Consider the following 20,897-nt stretch of genomic DNA (forward strand, 5'->3'; position numbering starts at 1 on the left):
ATTGCTTCGGGCTCTGTCTGCCCAGCATGCCGGCCTCTCTGGTCCGGGTTCTGGCCCGCGGGATCGCCACACCCGGTCGTCACTGAGGATCTCCGATCGATCGATTGCCGTGGCAAACACCAGATCACCTGCCCTGATTTTCCCTCGGTGCCATGCGGCTCACCCTGTACAGTTTTCGCATTCATTCGGAACCTGTCTCGCGACACATTCCTCGACTCGCTCTGCAGGATCTCGTCGCGCATACTCCTCCCACCTAGCCCAACCTACATTGAACGCGACACACCTGACCATGGCCATTGAACCGGAACTAGATGGGAAGCCGGTCGACATCCTCAATGGAGACGCGAAAACGCCTGCTGGCCGGGCGGCGGCGTCTTTGGATCCGGAGTCGGATGAGGACGTTCCCGCCGACCCGGAGGAGCTCCAAGACGCACTGGGGAGGCCACCGCCGGTTCACAGTAACTATCTCCCTCTGCCGTGGAAAGGTAGATTGGGATATGTGAGTTGCGCCGCGCTGAGACCATTGGCACAGCTGCTGACATGCTACAGGCCTGTTTGAATACCTACCTCCGCTACTCGGCCCCTCCGGTTTTCTGTTCGAGAACATGTCGAATCGCATCCATACTGGAGAACAGACATCCACTCCTGGACCCTGATCAGCCTGCGCATCCTACCAAAAACCGCCCAGACCGTGACCAAACACCTGATGTCGCACGCGGACAGGCCTTCGTCGAAGCGTTAGGGCTGGCGAATGCGCGCGACCTGGTCAAGATTCTGCGCTGGAATGACAAGTACGGTATTAATTTCATGCGATTGAGCAGCGAGATGTTTCCGTTCGCGAGTCATAAAGAATACGGCTACAAGTTGGCCCCGTTTGCCTCCGAGGTGTTGGAACAGGCAGGCTTGGTTGTTGCAGAACTCGGTCATCGGGTGTCGGTTCACCCAGGCCAATTTACCCAGCTGGGGTCTCCTAAGAGAGAGGTGGTCGAGAGCTCTTATCGGGATCTCGAGTATCACTCGGAGATGTTACAGCTTCTCAAGCTGCCGCCACAGCAAGATCGCGATGCGGTCATGATTCTACACATGGGTGGAGTGTTTGGCGATAAAGCAGCGACTCTGGATCGATTCAGAGAAAACTACGCGGTTCTGTCACAGGACGTTAAGAACCGGCTGGTCTTGGAAAACGACGATGTCAGCTGGTCTGTTCACGACCTCTTGCCCATCTGCGAGGAACTGAATATTCCTCTCGTTCTCGACTACCATCACCACAACATCATCTTCGATGCAAATGAGCTGCGTGAGGGCACTCAAGACATCATCGGTCTCTATGACCGCATTGCAGCGACCTGGTCGCGCAAAAATATCACACAGAAAATGCATTACTCCGAACCCACCCCCTCCGCCATCACGAACCGCCAGCGCCGCAAGCACAGCGACCGCGTGGCTACTTTACCTCCGTGCAATCCCACCATGGACCTGATGATCGAAGCAAAGGACAAAGAGCAGGCCGTGTTCGAATTAATGAGGACTTTCAAGCTCCCGGGCTACGAGCTCTTCAATGACATGATCCCGAATACGCGCACTGACGAGAACAAAGCATTCAAGCCACCGAAGAAGTCTAAGAAGAACGGCGGCTTTGTCGATCTGGAAGGCTCTGTTCCACCTCCCCCTACCATTTCCGACGAAGAAGTTGGCATGGGCGGCCCCGAGAGAAGGGTGTATTGGCCGCGAGGCATGGAAGAATGGCTCCGTCCACTGAAGAAGATCATTCGGGCCAAGGCAACTCGAAGCCCAGCAAAGAACAGCGCGTCCAAGAAAGTGAAGGCGGACCCCGACGCCGAGAACGGTGAAGCTGAAACCCCGACCAAGAAGGCGACCAGGGGAGCTCGACGTACGCCGGCATCAACGAAGCCCGCGCGCAAGAAGCGCAAGGCTGCCGAGGCTGTGGAGCTGACTCCAGAGTCTGAAGAGCTATCTGCAGAGCTGGACGACGGGGTCCCGGCGACTGTGTCTCGGCGAAGTAGTCGAGCGAAGAAGGTGAACTATACTGAAGACAGTGCATAGTCAATGGGGGAACTGTACACACCCCTTTGTATTATATATACTATATTCAAGAGACATCCAATAGCGATAAACTATTCAATTGTGAATTCCGGCACTAGAGACTGGCAGTCACAAACCCAAGGCACTATTATTCCCTAAACTGGACTAGCCGGGTCCTACCTGTATTGGCTTGAAATCTACCTCGACGCAGGAGATTGTTTCAACAGTCATCCAAAGCAAACTGAAATCCCACTTGAAGGTGAAAAAGACACATAAAGGTAACCAGTTCAATCAAAACACTCGAATGAAGCAACAGTAGACCCTCATCAATCAACCTTGTCATTGTCTCTCTATTGCCCCCACAGGAACAGGGAACCTTCCCTCTTCTCCACTATTATTGTTGTTGTCAATTTCCCTTCCACATCTACTCACTCGCCACATCCACCGAGGTCTTTTCCTCGCTCAGAACTACTCTATCTCTCTCTTTCTGTCTCCCTCTCTCTCTCGACCCTGGCTCCCAAACCGCCCCTTCGAACCCGCTGGTCGATCCTCCGGTCGAGTCCATTTCTCTCCAGACAGCCCACCCACCTCCCCTCCAACACGAACCCAGGCCCAGACCCAGCCGCCTCTCGAGCCTGCTCAAAGCCCTCATCGGCCCACACGCAACCCGGCGTGCCCAGCTGCGCCTCTGGGCTTTCCGCCACGAGGTCCTCCCCGCGCTACGTCACCGCACCCAGTCGCGGCTTTACCGAGCGATCGTCCAGCGACAGGCTCGGCTCGCCGCTGCTCGTGATCGCAGGCTTAGCAGTGGGCCCGTGACATACCTGCTCGGACCGCGACGACGGGTGCGCGGGTGGAAAGCCAGTGCTGGGGCCGTGCGAACACCGGGAGCGGTCCCGAACGGGTTGAATGATGCAGCCCCAGTAATGTCTGGTCTATCATCAACATCGACATGGGGGTCTGGAGATGGTGCGGCTGCGCCTGGTGGCCGCCGTAACAAGGTCTACGGATATTTGAAGGCGGCAAATGAGTTGCGCCAGGCGTATACGTCGCAATGGTCCGGGCAACGGAATGGCTCCAATGAAGACTACTATAATACCCCCGGCGCGTTTCCGGATGTTGAGATCGCGCGGTCTGGTGATGAGGAGATGGTGCTCTTCCCGAGCTATGCGAGACGCTTGCCCGAAAAGGAAAGAGAACGAGAGCGGCGTAATTCGTGGTCAGATACTCTCGACGAGTATCGCGGTGCGTCTGACAGCAATGATTTTTTCAACTCCGGTTATGACGAGGGCGAGGGGGAGAATGCAGTTGTGGATGTGGATGTGCGTGGCTGGATATATGCGCCCAATCGTGGGCCCATGAACCGGAAGCATCGCTTGATGATAACTCTGGCCAGAAAGTTGAGCGGGATCCCAGCACCGACGGCTACGGGGAATGAGGATGCTGATAGGCCACCGGGCCAGGGTGAGGATGAATTGGCGGACAAACAGATGCAGTCTTTGGTCGACACAGCGGAGAAGGACGCGGATCCAGCTTGGAAGAGCAGCTCAGGCGGTGATCGATCCCGAAGTACAACGGCTCCCACCCAGCCAATGAGCAAGGATGAATTGTCTGTTGCCAATGCGCATCTGCTGGAGAGACTTCGCCCATTTCTGACCAATCCCATGGCGTTGATGCCGGTGACGGTGTTTTTCTTCAACGATGAGCAAAGCAAATCCCGAAATCTAATGACGGACGAGTCGGGCCATTTCACACTCCGGGCCCCGCTGCCCTTTGTCCCAACGCATGTCCGCGTGTTGGCTTCGGAGGACCTGTCTGCGGCCAGGCCGATTGAGATCATTGACCCGGTTGGCATCAGTTTGATCAGTGACATTGACGACACTGTGAAGCACTCTGCCATTGCCAACGGGGCAAAAGAGATGTTCCGGAATACATTTGTGCGTGAGCTGGCGGAGCTGACGGTTGACGGAGTCAGCGAGTGGTATACGACGCTGGCTAAACAGGGCGTGAAATTGCATTATGTTTCCAATGCCCCATGGCAACTGTATCCTCTGCTGCAGAGATACTTCAAGATGGTCGGCCTGCCGCCGGGATCGTTCCACCTCAAGCAATATTCGGGAATGTTGCAGGGGATTTTTGAACCCACAGCTGAGAGGAAACGGGGAGCCTTGGAACAGCTTCTACGGGACTTTCCAGATCGCAAGTTTATTCTGGTTGGAGACAGCGGCGAGGCTGATCTCGAGGTCTACACTGATATTGTGTTGGCGAACAAAGGTCGAATCCTGGGCATCTTCATCCGCGACGTAACCACGCCAGACAATAAGAAGTTCGTTGAGAGATCAGCCACACAGCCGGAGCCGGAAACCCTCCGCAGCCGCAGCACCTCGCAATTGGTGGATCGGTCTAGGTCTCCTGCGCCTCCTCCAGCCCTGCCGCCTCGCCGGCTGCTGGCATCAGCAAAAGAAGATGATGTCAAGAATTTTGATACGGGTGACCTGATCGATCTTAGCGACGATACTGAGCAGAAACCGACTGTCCATGAAGTGACTACCACTGGTAATGCACGGGTACCCCCAGCAAAGCCCTCCAAGCCATCTGCTTTGCGTTCGGTTTCTGCAGTGACAGATGCAACCAAAACCACCACAAAACCGCCTTTGCCTTATCGAGATCCGCTTCGGCGTAAACCTGTGCCTCCGCTACCGCCGAGGCGGCCATCTCCCGCCATGACCGATTCACTGATTGATATCGACTCTAAACCATCGGTCACTCGCACCCGCACCGAACCAGTCTCAGGTAACCCTTTTCCATCACGGGACAACACACTTTCGAGCTCCCCGAATGCGCCATCGCAAACCCGTGGCTCTAGGGGACCTCCACCAGCGCCTCCTCCTCCTCGCCGCACAAACGCAGATTCTTCCACTGCCAGCTCCAGTTCTAGCGCGACACCCACTCCTCGTCCACCAGCCACGAAACCATCTTATCCAACCGCAGCCGCCCAAGTCGCACTGAATTACGCGACGGAACGCCTGAATCTGAGCTCTTCACCTTCGAACGGGCTCCGTTCATCTGCATCCAACCAGTCCCTTGGCCGAACCACCTCTCCCAGCTACAGCAGTACCGCTAGTGAATCAGGCGCACCGGCTGCACCACTCCCGAATAAACGTGAAGAACTGTGGAAGCGCCGCTGGGAGCGGGCCAGCGACATTCTCAAAAAACAGGACGTCGTACTGAGCAGTTGGCGCGTCGGTACTGATGCACAGCCTGTTTGTATGTGGTTAGTTGAGGAGGCGATGAAGGAGATGCCGAACAATGGGTCGGGTCGATCGTAGATTTTTATCATCTTTGGGCTGTCTGTACATATTATCAACCATGACAATTCCGCCTAAGATATGACCCTGTAGCTCTTGTGACTAGGAGTATTCTCCGCCAGGATGTTTCTGAAAAGGTGCAATTATTAGGTAAAACTAGACGCCTCTATTCTAGCGTGACCCTAATTATGTACTTTATACTTACGGAGTGTAGCTACAAAATATGAATAAGCTTATACTATCTTGCCATGGACAAGCCGCCAAATGTGTTGCTATTGATCGCAGTGGCCCGTGATATGGTTACGTCAGCGCCGAGGTGCCTCGGCTGGAATCATCATCGCCCTGATTGGCCTGGAAGAAACCGGGGAAGACAGCAGTATGAGCTGCACTCCTGCATCGCTCATTCCCCTGATCACTCTCACAACTCTGGACCATCGCAGCCATGCCATCATCCACACTCACCCGCGACGAGGTCGCCAAACACAACACCGAGGAATCGCTCTGGTGCATCATCGACCACCGAGTGTACGACCTGACGGACTTCGCGGATGCCCACCCCGGCGGTAGTGTCGTGCTGGGCCAGGTAGCCGGTCAGGACGCCACGACCGAGTTTTATAATCTGCACCGCCAAGAAGTCCTTGAAAAGTACCGCGAAGAACTCTGCATCGGCACAATCGAGGGCGAGAAGCCCGAGGTCATCGAGCCCACCATTGGCGCGCTCAGCCCCGTCCCCTACGCCGAGCCGTTGTGGCTGCGCCCGCAATTCAAGAGTCCTTACTACAAAGAGAGCCATCGACGTCTGCAGAAAGCCGTGCGAGAGTTCACGGATCAGTACGTTACGCCCGAGGCACAGGAGAAGGAGCAAGATGGCACCTATATCAGCCAAGAATTGATCGACCGCATGGCGGAGACGAATATTCTAGCTATGCGATTGGGCCCTGGCAAGCATCTTCATGACCGGAAGTTGCTGGGTGGTGCCGTTGACGGGAAGGAGTTTGATTATCTGCATGATTTGGTGGTTTCGCAGGAACTGGTCCGGGCCAATGCGCGAGGTCAGTTCGTGATCAGATTGTATTGGAAGTAGCTTGCTGATTCTTTTGGGAGATAGGTTTCCAGGATGGAAACATGGCCGGCATGGCCATCAGTTTGACGGCCGTGCAGCAGTGGTTACGAGACCCGGCTCTGAAGGAGCGTGTAACGGGAGAGGTCTTGACCGGCCAGAAGAAGATGTGTCTGGCCATCACCGAGGCATTTGCGGGTAGTGATGTCGCAGGTCTCAAGACTACGGCTGAGAAAACCCCAGATGGGAAGCATTACATTGTTAATGGCACCAAGTAAGCCGGAATTGCGAGCATGAGATCGTTCACTGGCTAACCACGTGCAGGAAATGGATCACCAACGGAATGTTCGCCGATTACTTTGTTACTGGCTGCCGAACTGACAAAGGGTTCTCTGTGCTGTTGATTCCGCGTGGGGAAGGTGTCGAGACCAAGCAGATCAAGACCTCGTACTCGACCGCAGCGGCCACGGCATTCGTTGAGTTTGAGAATGTGAAGGTGCCGGTGCAGAACCTGCTCGGAGAAGAACACAAGGGATTTGTTGTCATTATGAGCAACTTCAACCACGAACGTTTCATGATGGTCGGGGGTGTCGTGCGCATGTCCATGACGGTCGTGGAGGAGTGTCTGAAATGGTGCAACCAGCGCATCGTGTTTGGCAAGAAGCTGGTTGAGCAGCCCGCGATCCGCCAGAAGTGAGTTTTCCAAGTCTTTTCATATGGCCATTATTAACGACCTCAGACTCGCCCGCATGATTTCCCTTTGCGAATCCAACCAGGCCTGGCTCGAGTCCATTGCCTTCCAGATGTGCAACATGACCTATGCCGAGCAGGCCACGCTTCTGGGTGGACCGATTGGATTGCTGAAGTCGCACTCAACTCGCGCTGCCCAGGAAATTGCCGACCATGCTACTAATATCTTTGGTGGCCGTGGCCTGACACAGTCTGGAATGGGCAAGATCATCGAGATGTTCCACCGCACATACAAGTTCGATGCCATCCTGGGTGGCACTGAGGAGATTCTGGCAGACCTGGGAGTGCGGCAGGCCATGAAGAAATTCCCCAAGGCAATGCTGTAGAGGATTGTACATAACCACCCAGATAGACTAGCAATCCAGAAGATGAGTCCTATACTTCACCTTGTGAGGCTCTTGTCGATCATGTGATCCGAGATGCACGGGCCTCGGAAAATCGGATCACCATTGTTCCAGCTTGCCTTATCGTGCCTAGGCTACCGCGTCATCGTCATGCTATACTTTCATCCATCGCCCTGCCTTTCTTCTACACATACCGTGACTTACATACCGTGACTTTATAAGATCGTCCAGAAACATCCGACACAATGACAGCAGATCCACTCCAGCAGGAAAACGTCCTGAGCTTCGCAGCCAGAGCTATCCACCCCGAGGGTGGGGACCAGCCGAACCTCAAAACATCATATGAAGCGGTGGCTCTGATCGGCCATGCTTGCATGGCAGCAGCCAACTTCAGACTGGTAGGCCTGGGAGAAGATCACACCATTGGTTAATGCCCCTCCATTATAGTTTATGTCCCTAGCTGACTGGCGACAGAACCATCCACTAGTCCTCTCACTCTCCCCGCGGAATGGAACGCCAACACCACCTTTGCCTTTCGCTATGCCCATGAACAATCTTCGATGCAATACCTTCTCAAAGTGAGCCGACTAGGCAACAACGCCGTGATATTTGCTTTGGCTCTGGGCGATGACCGAACTTCCTCGTTCGATATTCCCGCCAAAGATTACATCTCCGACTCTGCGCTCCCTCTCTCCTCCACAGACAATATTACAGGTGCCCTGCGGGACGTGTTCATATCGCATGCTCGCTTGAACGATCTGATCGGGCTGTTTAAGATCAATGTGATCCAGAAACTCGCCCCGGGACTATACAAGGAGGGCTACGACCCTACAACCCAGGAGGCGCAGCGAGAGCCGCCTCAAGGACAGGGACGGCGACGTGACCCACTGCGTGATGACTCGCTTCCCCAACCCGCCCGTCCATACCCGTTCGATGACCCGCTGGCAGCCGCTCCTCGTCGACCCAATCCTCCTGGCGACTTTGCCCCGCCTGGGTTTGAAGATGAGTACGAGATCAACCGCCCACCACGAGGGTATCTGCCTAGCTTTCGGGGAGAAAGGAATCCATACAATATCGGGGATCGGGATCTCTACCCCGCTGGACTCGGTCCTAATGATCCCTTCCGAGGCACCATGGGCCCTGGCTTTGGATCGGGCGGCGGCGGCATGCACCCTACCTTTGACGATCCTCTCTTCGGAGGACAGGGTGGCAGCGGCGGCTATGATCCTCGAGCGCCACCGGGAGCCAGATATGATCCCCCCGGACCAGGGCAAGCGCCATTTGGAAGCAATCGAGGACCTTTTGGTGGACATGGATCGGGCGGAGGCTTTGGAGGAATGGGCGGTGGGTTTGGAGGGGACATAATTTGAGGATGATCCAAAAACCCCCCCCAAAAAAACAGCTAGCTACTTAGATACCTTCCTTATGAGGTTACGAATTGACGATATTATGAGAATTCGGTTGTCGCTGTAGTGCTGCCATACTTTCGCAAAGCGGTGTGGCTCAAGCGTGGCGCAAACTCGCCCTCCACGACCTTCCCGAAACTCCGACTCTTTCTCCCTTTCCTGCCCCAAAACATCATCCCCCATCACCCACCCACCTTCATCCCTTGCTTCGATCAGGGGACTTGGTCTTCTTTTTTTTTGTTGCGTCCTCGTAGTTCTTGTCCCCATCATCATCTCTTTATTTCGCTTGTGTCACCCGGCGTTGTTTCTCACGAGATCACCCCTCCACCCACAGCTGGCCCCTCCTTCCCTTTCCCAGCTTGTGGACAGATAGAGACACCATGGACAACAACATGGAAATTGATACCGCACGGTCGCCCGAGCCACACCACTTGTCCCCAACAAGCGACCCCGGATCCATACCGACTCTGGATGGGTGGATTGAGAGTTTGATGACGTGCAAGCAATTAGCAGAGGACGATGTGCGGCGACTGTGCGATCGGGTGGGTTTCCTTGGTCTGATGATTGAAGATATATCGAACTGATGGTTGGCGTCTTTCTAGGCACGAGAGGTATTGCAGGATGAATCGAACGTCCAGCCAGTGGTATGTTGCTGCTCGCGACCCGTCCGATCGGGGCGACGTCTAACAACCCCCACAGAAATGCCCAGTGACAGTGTGCGGTGACATACACGGCCAATTCCACGACCTAATGGAGCTCTTCCGCATTGGCGGCCCAAATCCAGACACAAACTACCTTTTCATGGGTGAGTACACAAACGCAAAACTCGCGTCGGTCGGATTCGTGTGCGGAGTCAGAAACTGATCGAGTCTAGGCGACTACGTCGATCGTGGCTACTATTCCGTCGAGACAGTGACCCTGCTGGTGTGCCTGAAGATCCGCTACCCGCAGCGTATTACCATCCTCCGTGGGAACCACGAGTCCCGCCAGATCACCCAGGTTTACGGGTTTTACGACGAGTGCTTGCGCAAATACGGCAATGCCAACGTGTGGAAATACTTCACCGACCTCTTCGACTACCTCCCCCTCACTGCTCTCATCGAAAACCAGATTTTCTGTCTGCATGGTGGGCTGAGCCCGTCCATCGACACTCTCGACAATATCCGGTCCCTCGACCGCATCCAAGAAGTGCCCCACGAGGGCCCTATGTGTGACTTACTGTGGAGTGATCCGGATGATCGATGCGGATGGGGTATTTCGCCTCGAGGTGCTGGGTACACCTTTGGGCAGGACATTTCAGAGGCGTTTAACCACAACAACGGCTTGACTCTGGTGGCACGGGCGCATCAGCTGGTGATGGAGGGATATAACTGGTCGCAGGATCGGAACGTGGTGACCATTTTCTCTGGTATGTTTTTTCCTTTCAGTTGGTCTTTCATCTCGAACACATACGCTAACTGACGCAGCGCCGAACTACTGTTACCGCTGCGGTAACCAAGCTGCGATTATGGAGATTGACGAGCACTTGAAATACACATTGTGAGTGGTCTTTGAACATGCCTCCCTTCTGCGCACCGCTAACGTGTTTGTTAGCCTACAATTTGACCCTTGTCCCCGGGCGGGAGAACCGATGGTCTCGAGGCGCACGCCGGACTATTTCCTGTGACGTGATAGATTTCTTTTTCTTCTGTTCCTCGGAAGGCTACTGGGCTTGTGGGAGTGGAAAGGGGGCGCTGCATACGAACGAGGCTCTCGCTGCCGACTTAATTCTGTATGAGTTCGATGCCTGGCCGTCTGTTGATACCAATCATGAAAATAAAAGACCCATTTGCGAACTCGACAGAATAAAACAAGAATTCACATTGTCCCCGGAGATTTAAGCAGCAGTCCTATGTTTTATCAGGAAGATTCCCAAGAGAAAATCAGTTGTGACTTACCTCCATCCAGGTTAATGATCTGTCCATTGACATACGACCCAGCCCGAGAACAGAGATAGAGTACGACGCCGCCGACATCTGATCCTCGACCAATGCGCCCTGCCACCATTAACCAATCATCAGCACTTCTCGCTTCTGCTAGCAAAAAAACGAGCCAACTGACCAGCAGGAAACTTCTCCCCAGCCCCAGCCAGCTTCGACCTGTGCGCTTCCCCAGCCGTCCGTTCCGTATTCAGCTCTGACGGAAACAAGCCGGGCGCAATGCAATTAACCCTAATACCTAGAGGCATGAACGTATGCGCCCACTCCCGCGTGAGATGCAACAGCGCGGCCTTACTCGAGCTATACGCAAACTGGCCCTGCGAATGTGTCTTCGTCACGCCCGCCAGACTCGCCACGTTGAGGATCGTGCTCGTGTGCCCCGGCGCCGTGGCCTGCTGTCCCTTATCGAGCAGCGGGAGCAGCGCAGCGGTCAGGAAGTGGTGCGCGGCCACATTGCCCGCGTAGGCCATGCGCCATGCGTGGGCACCGTCACGGACCATCCATTTGCCCACTGCGTCTGCGTCTGTGAAATCGATGGACGCGGACTCGGCTTTGGCGTGCGGCTCGGAGGTGACGCCTGATGTGTTGATCAGGATGTTGATCCCCTTGTCTTCCCGGGCTGTGAGTTCCGTGACAATGTCAACCACTGCGTCGGTGTGGGAGATGTCTCCTGGAAGGCTGATAGGTGTTTGGTCAGTCAAAGATGTCGTTTGAATGCATTGTGCGAGACTGCTTACGGGATGATCTGGCCGTTGCTCGAAAACTTCTCGGCAACAGTCTCCAGTACTTCTTCCCGGCGTCCGATGGCGTACACGCGCGCCCCGTTGGCAGCAAGCGTCTGCGCGGCCATTAGCCCGATACCGCTGCTTGCGCCGGTGACTACCGCGACGTAGCCTTTTACTTCGAAAAGGCGGGGAGACTCGAGTTCGGTGGTGCTCATTTTGCTGGGTTGTGAATGTTGATTAGGATTGATCAGCTTTCAAGTTGACAATACTTCGATGGCATTGGGATATAGATTGTTTATTTCATGATGTGGTTGTTTTTTCGTCGGGTGGTGATGGCATGTTGACATGATGTGAAGTCATCTCTCGGTTGGTCAGAATATATCGAACTGTTTATCCCGAACGTGATTTGAATGATAGCTCTAGCAATGTACTTTTCTTTTCTCAAAATACTACAACGAGTATGGAATAGCCCGAAATATTTACACCTGGGCAAAACAAGTACGTAGGGATATCGTATCATTCGACTCCACATACAAATAATCTGCTCATGCAACAACCATCAACTCATGAAACAGACAGGGCATTCTTCGCCTTGGCCAGAATCTCCTCAATCTCCTTGGCATGGGAAGAAAAGTTATCCACCAAGTTATCCCACATCTTGGGCTCGTGCTCATGCTTCTTATCACTGTTCCACGCATAGTCGGTGATGGTGAACGGGCGGCTAGACTCGAACATGAAGGCAATGGAAGCTTCAGAAATCTGCATGACGGGCGGTTGATTGTCGCTTGCAGCCTTGAACTCCTCGTAAGCGACACCATGAGGGACCACTGTGGTCATGACGATCAGTAAATAGCCGAGATCATACAATAGCATAAACTCACTTCCGCATTCAAAGGACACACTGCCAGGCTTGAAAGCGTCGGAGCGGCCACCGTACTCGCCATAGATGAGACCCATAAGTTCAGAGGCAACGTTGCGGTGATAATAAGGGGGGCGGTAGGTGTCTAGGAGCATTAGCAAATGGACTGATTGATGTTTGAAAATACATACGAGATGCAACATCCCACCTAGGGGAGAAAATAAGCAGATCCGCCAACGGCGCGGTCAAGTCCCGCGACTTGGCCGTTAGCACGCAGAAGATAGATGGGTCAATGTGATCAACTGATATGGAGCCGACATTGACGAACTTGGTCAAATCGTATTTGTAGGGGACCTGAAGAAGTCAGTTGAGGGAATGCAAGCCCATGAAAGAGGGGGAACGTACATAATTACCATGCCAAGCTACAACATCGAATGGACTATGGTTTTGCGTGCTCTTGAAGAACTTGCCGCCAAGCTTATAGATAATCTCCCACGGCTCCTGGACAACCTCATACCGAGCAGTGGGACTCAAAAAGTCCCGCGTATTGGCAAGCCCATTGGCACCTAGGGGACCCAGCTCGGGGAGCTCGAAGTGAGTGCCCCAGACCTCAAGGATGTAACCACGCGAGGGACCATCAGGGATTTCAACACGGAAGCGGAGACCGCGCGGGATGACAACAATCTCACCAGGCTGGACAAAGAGAGGGCCGAACTCGGTTTGGATATCCAGAGCACCCTGCTGCGGAACGATCAGGTACTCACCGTCTGAGTTGACAAAGGCTTTCTTCGTCATGCTGGTATTAGCAACGTAGACATGAGTAGCAAGGCCCTCGCGCAGCGTGGGGTCGCCTGATCCAGCAATAGTCTTCAAGCCGGAGACGAAATCGACATTTTCACTGGTGGAGATCTCGAATGGATGCCACGCCAGCTGAGTCGGAGAGACGTGGATGCGAGGATTCAAGGGCAAGAAGTTCGACTCGGTATCTTTGTTATCTGGGAGTTCCGTCTACCCTCAGGTTAGCTTTCTCGTAGGTGGGCATATTTTGGGAAATTCATACAAAGCCCTGGTGTGCCACTGCCGGCCGCGCTCGATACAGCCATGCCTTCTTGTTGGCATGGCGAGGGGCAACAAAGGCTGTGGCAGTGATTTGCTCGGCATACAACCCAAAACGAACATTGCGTGGACTGTTCTGACCCTGTGGAATGGTGCCGGGAATTGCTTCGGACGAGAAGCTGGACTCGGAGACACTACATCAGCCAGTTGAATCGCTAGATGCAGGTTGTGTACACATACGCATTGCCAAATCCAGATTGGTACTGCAAAGGTCAGCGGGTATTCTGCAATGAATAGACATGCACTGGAACTCGTACCTCATATGGATCGTTACGCCTTGTGTTGAAGGAAGGGATGGCTCCGTCCTTCTGCGTCTCGGCCCAATGGAATATCTTCTGATATTCTTTGGGATCCGACAGGGAGCTTGTTGAAGGCATGTTGATGACAATCGAAAATCTTTCTATTTGACTTCACGGAGCCCCATTTTTCCCGGGTATTTTGGTCTCTATATAGTCAAACAAGACGGACGACCGCTCAGACGGTGGGGTCAGGACACCCGGAATGTCCGTGGAGAAACTAGACGGCCAGCATAGCGTTAGAGGCTGAGCATCATCAGCTGCTTCGTGTACTCGGCATATCGAGACAGCTTCCTGTTGCCGACCTCCCCGGTAAGTGGATCACCTGGCGCGCGATAAATGGTGGGGATAGCGAAAGGAGGCGGGAGATAGGAGGCGGATTAGTTACATCGCCAACGATGGATTCCAGCGACCCCACATGAGTCAGTCCTGAGTAACGGTGGACCATGACGGCGCGTGGAGTTGGACGGGAGTAGAGAGAACTTCCAATTGCCGAGAGGATGAGAATAACAGATATTATGTATGGTTATTGCTTACATCGGTTGCGGAATTGTGTTGGGGTGACGATGTATACATTTGGTAATGCATGCCCTAATTCAACAAACTGATGCGCCCAGCGGTCAGAGCAAACACAATAGGTAAATACACATCTATCCCGGCCTCCTGCAGTGCTTTGCAATGATTGACTCGTCGTCGATCAGCAAATTGATCCTCGTTGATTTCCCTGCATTCGCCTAGCGGTCCGAACGCAAACCTGCTTTCTACAGACCAGGGATTCTCACCGTTCACAAACCGGATCCAACGTTGTCGCATCTCCCGACCAACAGCTTGTGCAGTAGGATTGAATGAAAGATCGACGCCATTGAAAAGGAACAGAAGGTCGACCGCATGGTGCGAGCGGCTGGACGGCTGCCAGGGATTAGGCTGGTCGATCACGTATTTGAAGACTCGCTTGCCGACAGCATGAAGCTTTTCAGCGACCACTTCGATAGGGAGAGTGTAGCGCGCGTCGTTGACAAAATCTAGAGCGCCTAGCTTACTAGCTGTCGGGCGATTAGGCACAATTTGATACATCTTGCGCAGCTTGGTGCCCCATTGCCCGTCTTCGAATGCTGCGGTGATAGTGTCTCCATCGAGGAGCTCGATGCCATTTCGCCAGATAACAGACTGGATGAAAATTAGAACAACATAGTTAATTTGGCAGCAAATTAACGTACTTCATACTCAGTGTCCCCGATCATGAGCTCTTCAACTTGCTCAGGTCGAGTCTCCCAATTCTCCAGCTCTGGGTCTTCCTGTATCCACATTGTATTCACATTGCATTTTTTCAATGCTTGGATCAACACAGAAACAGAGGACTCTCGCAGTGACGGTTGGCCGAGTTCTTGAACATTTGCCTCTAGAGTCTTGATGAGTCCGTTTCCTCGTTCCACTGGTAGAGGGGATGAGAGGTAAAGAGTTCCGGATGCCAGCACCGCCCGCTTCACTGGCGGGCCAGTGATGAGATGGGCATGGACATAGACGGCTCCAGCACTTTCTCCAGATAATGTGATATTTTTCTGCATACCTTAGTATTTGAGCCTGCACGAGACTCCAGAGAAACTTACAGGATCACCACCAAAGGCTCCGATATTCTCTCGTACCCAGTCAATACCCAGACGCTGGTCTTTGAGGGCGAGGTTTTTCTCCCGTCCGTCGCCGAAGCCGAAGATATTCAGACGGTAATTGATGGAGACAAATATGACTGGTTTCCTCTCTTTAATTGAATCGACAACAATTTTGGTGGGATCTATAGGTTGATTCATATTAGCCATGTTTAAATTTAGTACTGTACCATCCCTACATACCACAGATCTTGGATGCAGCAGAGCAAAATGTATTCACTTGCGAGCCACCTGTAAACCAAATTAGATGAATATTTACACAAGATTGCTGTCGTTCAAACCATGAATCCAGACCAAAACTGGCAGAGGCCCAGACTCAGACGACACCGGCGGGCATGTAATTTCCAAATTAAGGCATTCGAACTCATCCTCTAACTCAGGCGCAATGGTAAAATCTTCCGGGATGCGAAGTAAATGCTTCACATCGACATCAGCCTGGGGACAGCGTGGTCTACATAATAACAAGTTAGGACATTGACTATAGTGACAATAGTTATGTCGCGCGACGTTCGACCTGAGTACGTACCCGTATTTTGAAGCGTCGATAATACGTCCCTCGAAGTTATCGACCCGAAGAGCCTTTTCAAATCGTCCCGGAATCGAAGCATACTTGATACCGCGAAATTGATGAACGGGAGTATCCTCGTCATCGCGCTGGATGCCCTTGAAGGTGGCATTCAGCTTTCGGTGGTGTAGCCCCGGAAGTGCCATGTTGGGGATAATGATAGTATTGACAGAAAAAAAAAAATTTAAGAAAAAATAAAGCGAGAACGAACCCAAGAGCAGACTCATGCTGTGATCGGTGGAACACGGCTATTGTCACTCAAAACAATTCCCGAGCTTCTTCTCTCGCTATCCCATCCACTTTGTCGTGGGGCCCTTGCGGGGAACCTTGTGGGGATCTACCGTGGAATTTCAACTGGAAAGCACAGATGTCTCAACTTTTCTCGAAGCTCATGAGAGGTGAATTATTAGGTCTATATATACAAAATGAGTGGAAAAAGGTCATTATGAAGAAATCCCCGGTGCAGAAGGACTTTCCACTTGGGGCTTCGGCTTTCTCATAATCCACCCTCCCATAATCAACAGCGATGGGACACCAGACACTCCAACCAACAAACCCAGTGCCCAGCCCATAGTGCCCCATCCAGCCTCTTTGCGAATGAACCCCGCGAAGAAGGGACCGATCAGATTTCCTGCCGCAAAGCCCATGTTCGAAAGACCAAAAGCAAGAGCCATTGCACCGCCACGACCAAAGATATCAGGAGATATCTCCTCTTTCTCTTTGACCGCGAGGGAGACCTCCGTAACGAGGGGGGTCATGGTCAGAGCAATACAACAACCGATAAGGGCGAGAAGGGCACAGAGAAGAATTTTATCGTGCATCGTGTTTTCTTTCACGAGGCGGAGTAACACCATCAGCGGAAGGCAGCAGAAGAACCCGGCGGAGGTGAGGTAGCGAGGAGTTTTTGGATATCGATCGATGATATACCCGACCAGCGGGTCCAAGACGTGCGGCACCATGCACGGAACGAAGATCAGACCTTGTCCGGCTTGTTGCCAGCCAAATGTCTCTTGAACGAAAATAGGAAGTACACTGTCGAGGGAAGACAACACGAGTGATAGGACGAAGTATCCCCAGAGGGATACGATGAGGCGGCTAGAGCTGAGCAGAACAGCGAGCCGCCCAAATGGACGCCGTTTGGGTGCAACGGGTTGTGTATCGCTTTGTGTATCATGGGCAGTTTCTGGCGTCTCAGGAGCTGGTGTAGCCTCTGCTAAGGGCTTCTCAACTTTTCCAGGTTCCGCAGACTGCTCCTTCTCATCTTCGAGCCATTTCCTGGCATCTTTTTTTTCAATCAATACCAAGCGCAGAAAAACGTCCAAGGCGAGCAGGCCAAAAGCCAATCCAAATACCGCGTAGTATCCGCCGTCCTCATAGAGCACACCACCAAGCAAGGGGCCAGCCAGCGTGCCGAGGGTTAGTGACAAAGAAACAGAGCCGATTGCTTGGCCAAGCCCTTCTTTGCCGACAGTGTCGACCATCAGAGCGACTCCGACAGTCCAGACGACAGCCCCAGCGGCACCTTGGAACAAGCGGCCAGCGATCCATAGTCCGATGTTAGTTCCGACGCATAGCAGCGCTGTTGCTCCGCCGATCGCAACCAGACCAGCGAGCATGGGCAATCGCCGAGACTCGAATCGGTCAGCGACGTAGCCGCTGATGGCTGGGATAGAGGTCAATAAAACAGGTAGCGGTATCCGCAGAAAAACGATACTTACGAGAAAAGGCCAACAAGGCGGCTGCATATAGGGCCAGGAGAGTAGAGGTCCATGGTTGAACTGCGACGAATGAATCAACGACTGCTTAGTTCTAGCAAGCAAATCATACTTACTATCTTTCTTTGCGATCCCAACTCTCTGTTCCAAAGCAGTAGGGGCAACCGGAACAATCTAGACAGAAATTAGCATGCCAAGAGGCAACCCATTTTGGGATTTGACTAGCCATACCAAGCCATAGAGAAAAATATCCTATTACATTCGAGGTCAGTCTGATGCACCTGCAAGCACCTGCAAGTACCTGCAAGTACCCGCCCCAAGAAAACGTACCGTCGAAGCCGCAAACGCAACGACAAATAGAATGAACCATCTCGACGATCTTAGCTTCACGAGCCTCGGTCGCGTGGGCGTCCGTGGCTCACGGCGGGAACCCGGCCACCTCCACGGTCGCATGGAGGTCATGGAATAGGGTTAGGCCGAGAGCAAATCGGGCCCTTCAAGGGGCACACCAAGATTTTGAGGTACGGAAAGAAGAATGGAAAGCGAATGAAAATACCGATTCAACCTATTGAAAGAAAAACGAGGGTGTTTGGATGTTTTATGGGGAAAAATCAAGGCGTGGTAGCCAAACGGGATCCGCGGGTCCCGAAAACGGATGTTTCTCCCGGTCCGGCTGTGGCTGAGACTGATCAGTCGGGGTCTTCATCTAGTTAGATTCTGATAATAGATAGCCACTATCAAGCCTCTTTCTCACTAAGACTACCCAGGATAACATGATGAGCCGCGTAAGAGAGCGATACAATCCGCACGGGCTTGGAGGAATGTGGCCAACCAAGGCGTTCACAGAAGCTGCAAGTATTCACCTTTTGCAGGGAGCTACAAAACATTTTGTTTCAGTTATGTACAACCATCCTCCCTTGTCGTCGTCATCCTACCGAGTACGGCATATACAATTCCCTAGTGACGACCCCGGTGCTCACCTTCACCCATCAGCGGCCTCCATTGCTGGGTGCAAGTAAACGGCTCATCGATCCACCAAGTACTATGCTGCGAGTCGTAGGTAATCGGGTACGGCGTCTTCTGGCTACACAGCCGGTCGATGTGGGTCGAATTGCCCGAGGTGATTGTGAACCAGTACTGGTTGGTCTCGGGGTTGATCTTCTCGCACTTGTAGAAGTAGCCCTTGACGCCGGGGCCGAAGACGTCGCTGCGGAAATTGGTCGACAGCTTCATGTTGAGGTTGACATTTTCGCAATCTTCGCGCATGCCCTTCGCATAGGTCATTTCCATGGACTTGGTAGTATAGCCCTTGGCGTGGTGGGTGCCGTTGGCTGTCCAGGCGACTCCGGGCAGGGCCATTTGCTCGGCGATCTGCCCGAGGAATGGGCTTGCAGGGTAAGGGTGAGGAGGGTGGATCGATGCAGAACATTGAGTGGCAATGGCGCTCAGAGCTGCCGCCAGGAGGGTAATGCGGACCATGATGGTGGCTCTTGTGGTGAATTGGAGTAATTCAAAGGAGGGTGGGGAGACGGAAGTCAGGGCGAGGCTATGGCGTTTTTATAAGTTGATTTAACCCCAGGATGCACTTTCCAAGGTAGGATTGTAGGCTGCTCCATCCTTTAACCATTCCCTGAAAGTGGGCTGGATAGGCGCGGCAACGCGCCCCAAAGTGGGAAGGAAGAATTCCCCACGGGGAAGGGATTGACTCCGCCCTGAAACTGGAATCTTCGTGACCATTTAGGGTCATGCTAATCGCGCACGCCCCATTTGTAGAAAGCATTAGCTAGCGATTCAATTATGTAGCTAATATTAACGAAATTACACGTAGTCTTATTGGCTTTGATTTTACTACTGGATTTGTGTGTAAATCTGGTTATTCGCATACCCCCGCCCTACAGAGCGATGTGCGAAGAACATGAGAGGGTGTGCGAACAACATCACCCTAGAAATGCTAGGGAGACACAGACTATACTAAATTTGTCTAATAACAAACGGGGCGTGCGACTAGCTCAAAATTGTTCAACCTCCATTCATAACATTATAGTCAGCGAAAGCTAGTCCACAAAGCGCCGCACTAAGACATTAAATCGAGTATTCCGCGTCTTCACGATCTCCGGGGTGAGCGATTCCAGGTACACTCTGGCTGAATGACTCCAGGCATGGTAAGTTAGCTGGTTCGGGTAAAGACTACCCTCATTGATTGCAAGAGTATGCTGCAAGACCTCAGCTTCCTCTTCGGTAATTGACTCGTACATGTACTGGACATGCCTCTTTGTCCAGGTCGGCCAGAAGAAAGCCACGGGTGACAGAGTACAAATCTCTTGCGGATACCAAAGGGACAGTAGTTTTGGATAAACAACCGAATGGTAGTTCCATTCCTTGGGGGAGAAGTTGCTGTAGCTGTCGATCCACCGTTTAATGAATGACGAGTTTTTGCGACCGAGGATAACGCCGTTGCAGAGCCCACGGCGATCACCACCTTCGTTTCCTAGCACCACATCTCGGTCACTCTGCAAAAGGTTGTCGAAAGAACGGAGGACTATCATATCCATGTCGAAGTATATCCCGCCGGACTGCTGGATGATGTCGAGTCGAAGAACATCAGCAACATGGGCGATATTCCAGTTCTCTTTGATTTGACGTGGATATTCTTCAGCGAGGTCATGGCGAACAAGAGTGATATCGCTGTGCAGTTTGCAAAACCACTCATTGGTCTCATTAAGAGTGGTGTAGTGGAAGAATAATTTGTCTGGCATGATCGATATGCGGGCAGATCTGACCGTGAGGTAGTTGATGAAGGTGAGCTCTGGACTGAGCCAGATGACATGGACGACCTTGGGGATGGCGTCTGTCGAAACAATCTCACGGTTGAGGTTGAAGCATCGTTTTTCCTCGTTAGTGTCGTGGAAGTCGAAAACGTCCACTCGTCGAACGTTGAGGAATTTGCCCAGAACTGCGTCCAGGACTGGGATGCCCTGAGGCAAAAGAAGATAGACCATAGTAGAAATGATAGCCACAGCCAAAAGCACCCCCCGATAAAGGCAGCGACGGCGCATCATACTCACTC

General features: G+C 52.8%; 9 protein-coding genes across 9 annotated transcripts; 4 read left to right on the top strand and 5 right to left on the bottom strand.

The window, feature by feature from the left end:
* Nucleotides 1-289: 289 nt before the first annotated feature.
* PFLUO_LOCUS7377 (uncharacterized protein) lies at nucleotides 290-5,372 on the top strand (the record flags this gene model as incomplete). Its single annotated transcript, XM_073785015.1, has 4 exons — nucleotides 290-499; nucleotides 550-2,037; nucleotides 2,213-2,358; nucleotides 2,654-5,372. The coding sequence occupies 4 exons, from the start codon at nucleotides 290-292 to the stop codon at nucleotides 5,370-5,372; spliced, it is 4,563 nt and encodes a 1,520-aa protein (XP_073641412.1).
* A 421-nt stretch (nucleotides 5,373-5,793) lies between these two features.
* On the top strand, nucleotides 5,794-7,487 carry PFLUO_LOCUS7378 (uncharacterized protein; the record flags this gene model as incomplete). The annotated part of the gene is made up of 4 exons (XM_073785016.1): nucleotides 5,794-6,403; nucleotides 6,460-6,685; nucleotides 6,736-7,104; nucleotides 7,151-7,487. 4 exons carry the CDS (start codon nucleotides 5,794-5,796, stop codon nucleotides 7,485-7,487), a joined length of 1,542 nt encoding a protein of 513 aa, XP_073641413.1.
* A 263-nt stretch (nucleotides 7,488-7,750) lies between these two features.
* PFLUO_LOCUS7379 (uncharacterized protein) lies at nucleotides 7,751-8,875 on the top strand (the record flags this gene model as incomplete). The annotated part of the gene is made up of 2 exons (XM_073785017.1): nucleotides 7,751-7,931; nucleotides 7,980-8,875. The coding sequence occupies 2 exons, from the start codon at nucleotides 7,751-7,753 to the stop codon at nucleotides 8,873-8,875; spliced, it is 1,077 nt and encodes a 358-aa protein (XP_073641414.1).
* Nucleotides 8,876-9,291: 416 nt separating this feature from the next.
* On the top strand, nucleotides 9,292-10,577 carry PFLUO_LOCUS7380 (uncharacterized protein; the record flags this gene model as incomplete). Its single annotated transcript, XM_073785018.1, has 6 exons — nucleotides 9,292-9,453; nucleotides 9,514-9,555; nucleotides 9,611-9,716; nucleotides 9,786-10,319; nucleotides 10,378-10,450; nucleotides 10,505-10,577. The coding sequence occupies 6 exons, from the start codon at nucleotides 9,292-9,294 to the stop codon at nucleotides 10,575-10,577; spliced, it is 990 nt and encodes a 329-aa protein (XP_073641415.1).
* Nucleotides 10,578-10,768: 191 nt separating this feature from the next.
* Nucleotides 10,769-13,967, bottom strand: PFLUO_LOCUS7381 (uncharacterized protein; the record flags this gene model as incomplete). Its single annotated transcript, XM_073785019.1, has 10 exons — nucleotides 10,769-10,800; nucleotides 10,849-10,947; nucleotides 11,012-11,568; nucleotides 11,628-11,834; nucleotides 12,193-12,619; nucleotides 12,666-12,828; nucleotides 12,880-13,482; nucleotides 13,535-13,724; nucleotides 13,771-13,793; nucleotides 13,848-13,967. The coding sequence occupies 10 exons, from the start codon at nucleotides 13,965-13,967 to the stop codon at nucleotides 10,769-10,771; spliced, it is 2,421 nt and encodes an 806-aa protein (XP_073641416.1).
* A 510-nt stretch (nucleotides 13,968-14,477) lies between these two features.
* PFLUO_LOCUS7382 (uncharacterized protein) lies at nucleotides 14,478-16,261 on the bottom strand (the record flags this gene model as incomplete). Its single annotated transcript, XM_073785020.1, has 6 exons — nucleotides 14,478-15,053; nucleotides 15,104-15,445; nucleotides 15,494-15,675; nucleotides 15,734-15,781; nucleotides 15,832-16,001; nucleotides 16,077-16,261. The coding sequence occupies 6 exons, from the start codon at nucleotides 16,259-16,261 to the stop codon at nucleotides 14,478-14,480; spliced, it is 1,503 nt and encodes a 500-aa protein (XP_073641417.1).
* A 297-nt stretch (nucleotides 16,262-16,558) lies between these two features.
* On the bottom strand, nucleotides 16,559-18,283 carry PFLUO_LOCUS7383 (uncharacterized protein; the record flags this gene model as incomplete). The annotated part of the gene is made up of 5 exons (XM_073785021.1): nucleotides 16,559-17,778; nucleotides 17,834-17,893; nucleotides 17,947-18,004; nucleotides 18,062-18,082; nucleotides 18,161-18,283. The coding sequence occupies 5 exons, from the start codon at nucleotides 18,281-18,283 to the stop codon at nucleotides 16,559-16,561; spliced, it is 1,482 nt and encodes a 493-aa protein (XP_073641418.1).
* A 504-nt stretch (nucleotides 18,284-18,787) lies between these two features.
* PFLUO_LOCUS7384 (uncharacterized protein) lies at nucleotides 18,788-19,309 on the bottom strand (the record flags this gene model as incomplete). The annotated part of the gene is made up of 1 exon (XM_073785023.1): nucleotides 18,788-19,309. One exon carries the CDS (start codon nucleotides 19,307-19,309, stop codon nucleotides 18,788-18,790), a length of 522 nt encoding a protein of 173 aa, XP_073641419.1.
* A 575-nt stretch (nucleotides 19,310-19,884) lies between these two features.
* On the bottom strand, nucleotides 19,885-20,829 carry PFLUO_LOCUS7385 (uncharacterized protein; the record flags this gene model as incomplete). Its single annotated transcript, XM_073785024.1, has 1 exon — nucleotides 19,885-20,829. One exon carries the CDS (start codon nucleotides 20,827-20,829, stop codon nucleotides 19,885-19,887), a length of 945 nt encoding a protein of 314 aa, XP_073641420.1.
* Between the last annotated feature and the right edge of the window lie 68 nt (nucleotides 20,830-20,897).

Source organism: Penicillium psychrofluorescens, assembly GCF_964197705.1.
Source record: "Penicillium psychrofluorescens genome assembly, chromosome: 5".
NCBI classification, from domain to species: Eukaryota; Fungi; Ascomycota; class Eurotiomycetes; order Eurotiales; family Aspergillaceae; genus Penicillium; species Penicillium psychrofluorescens.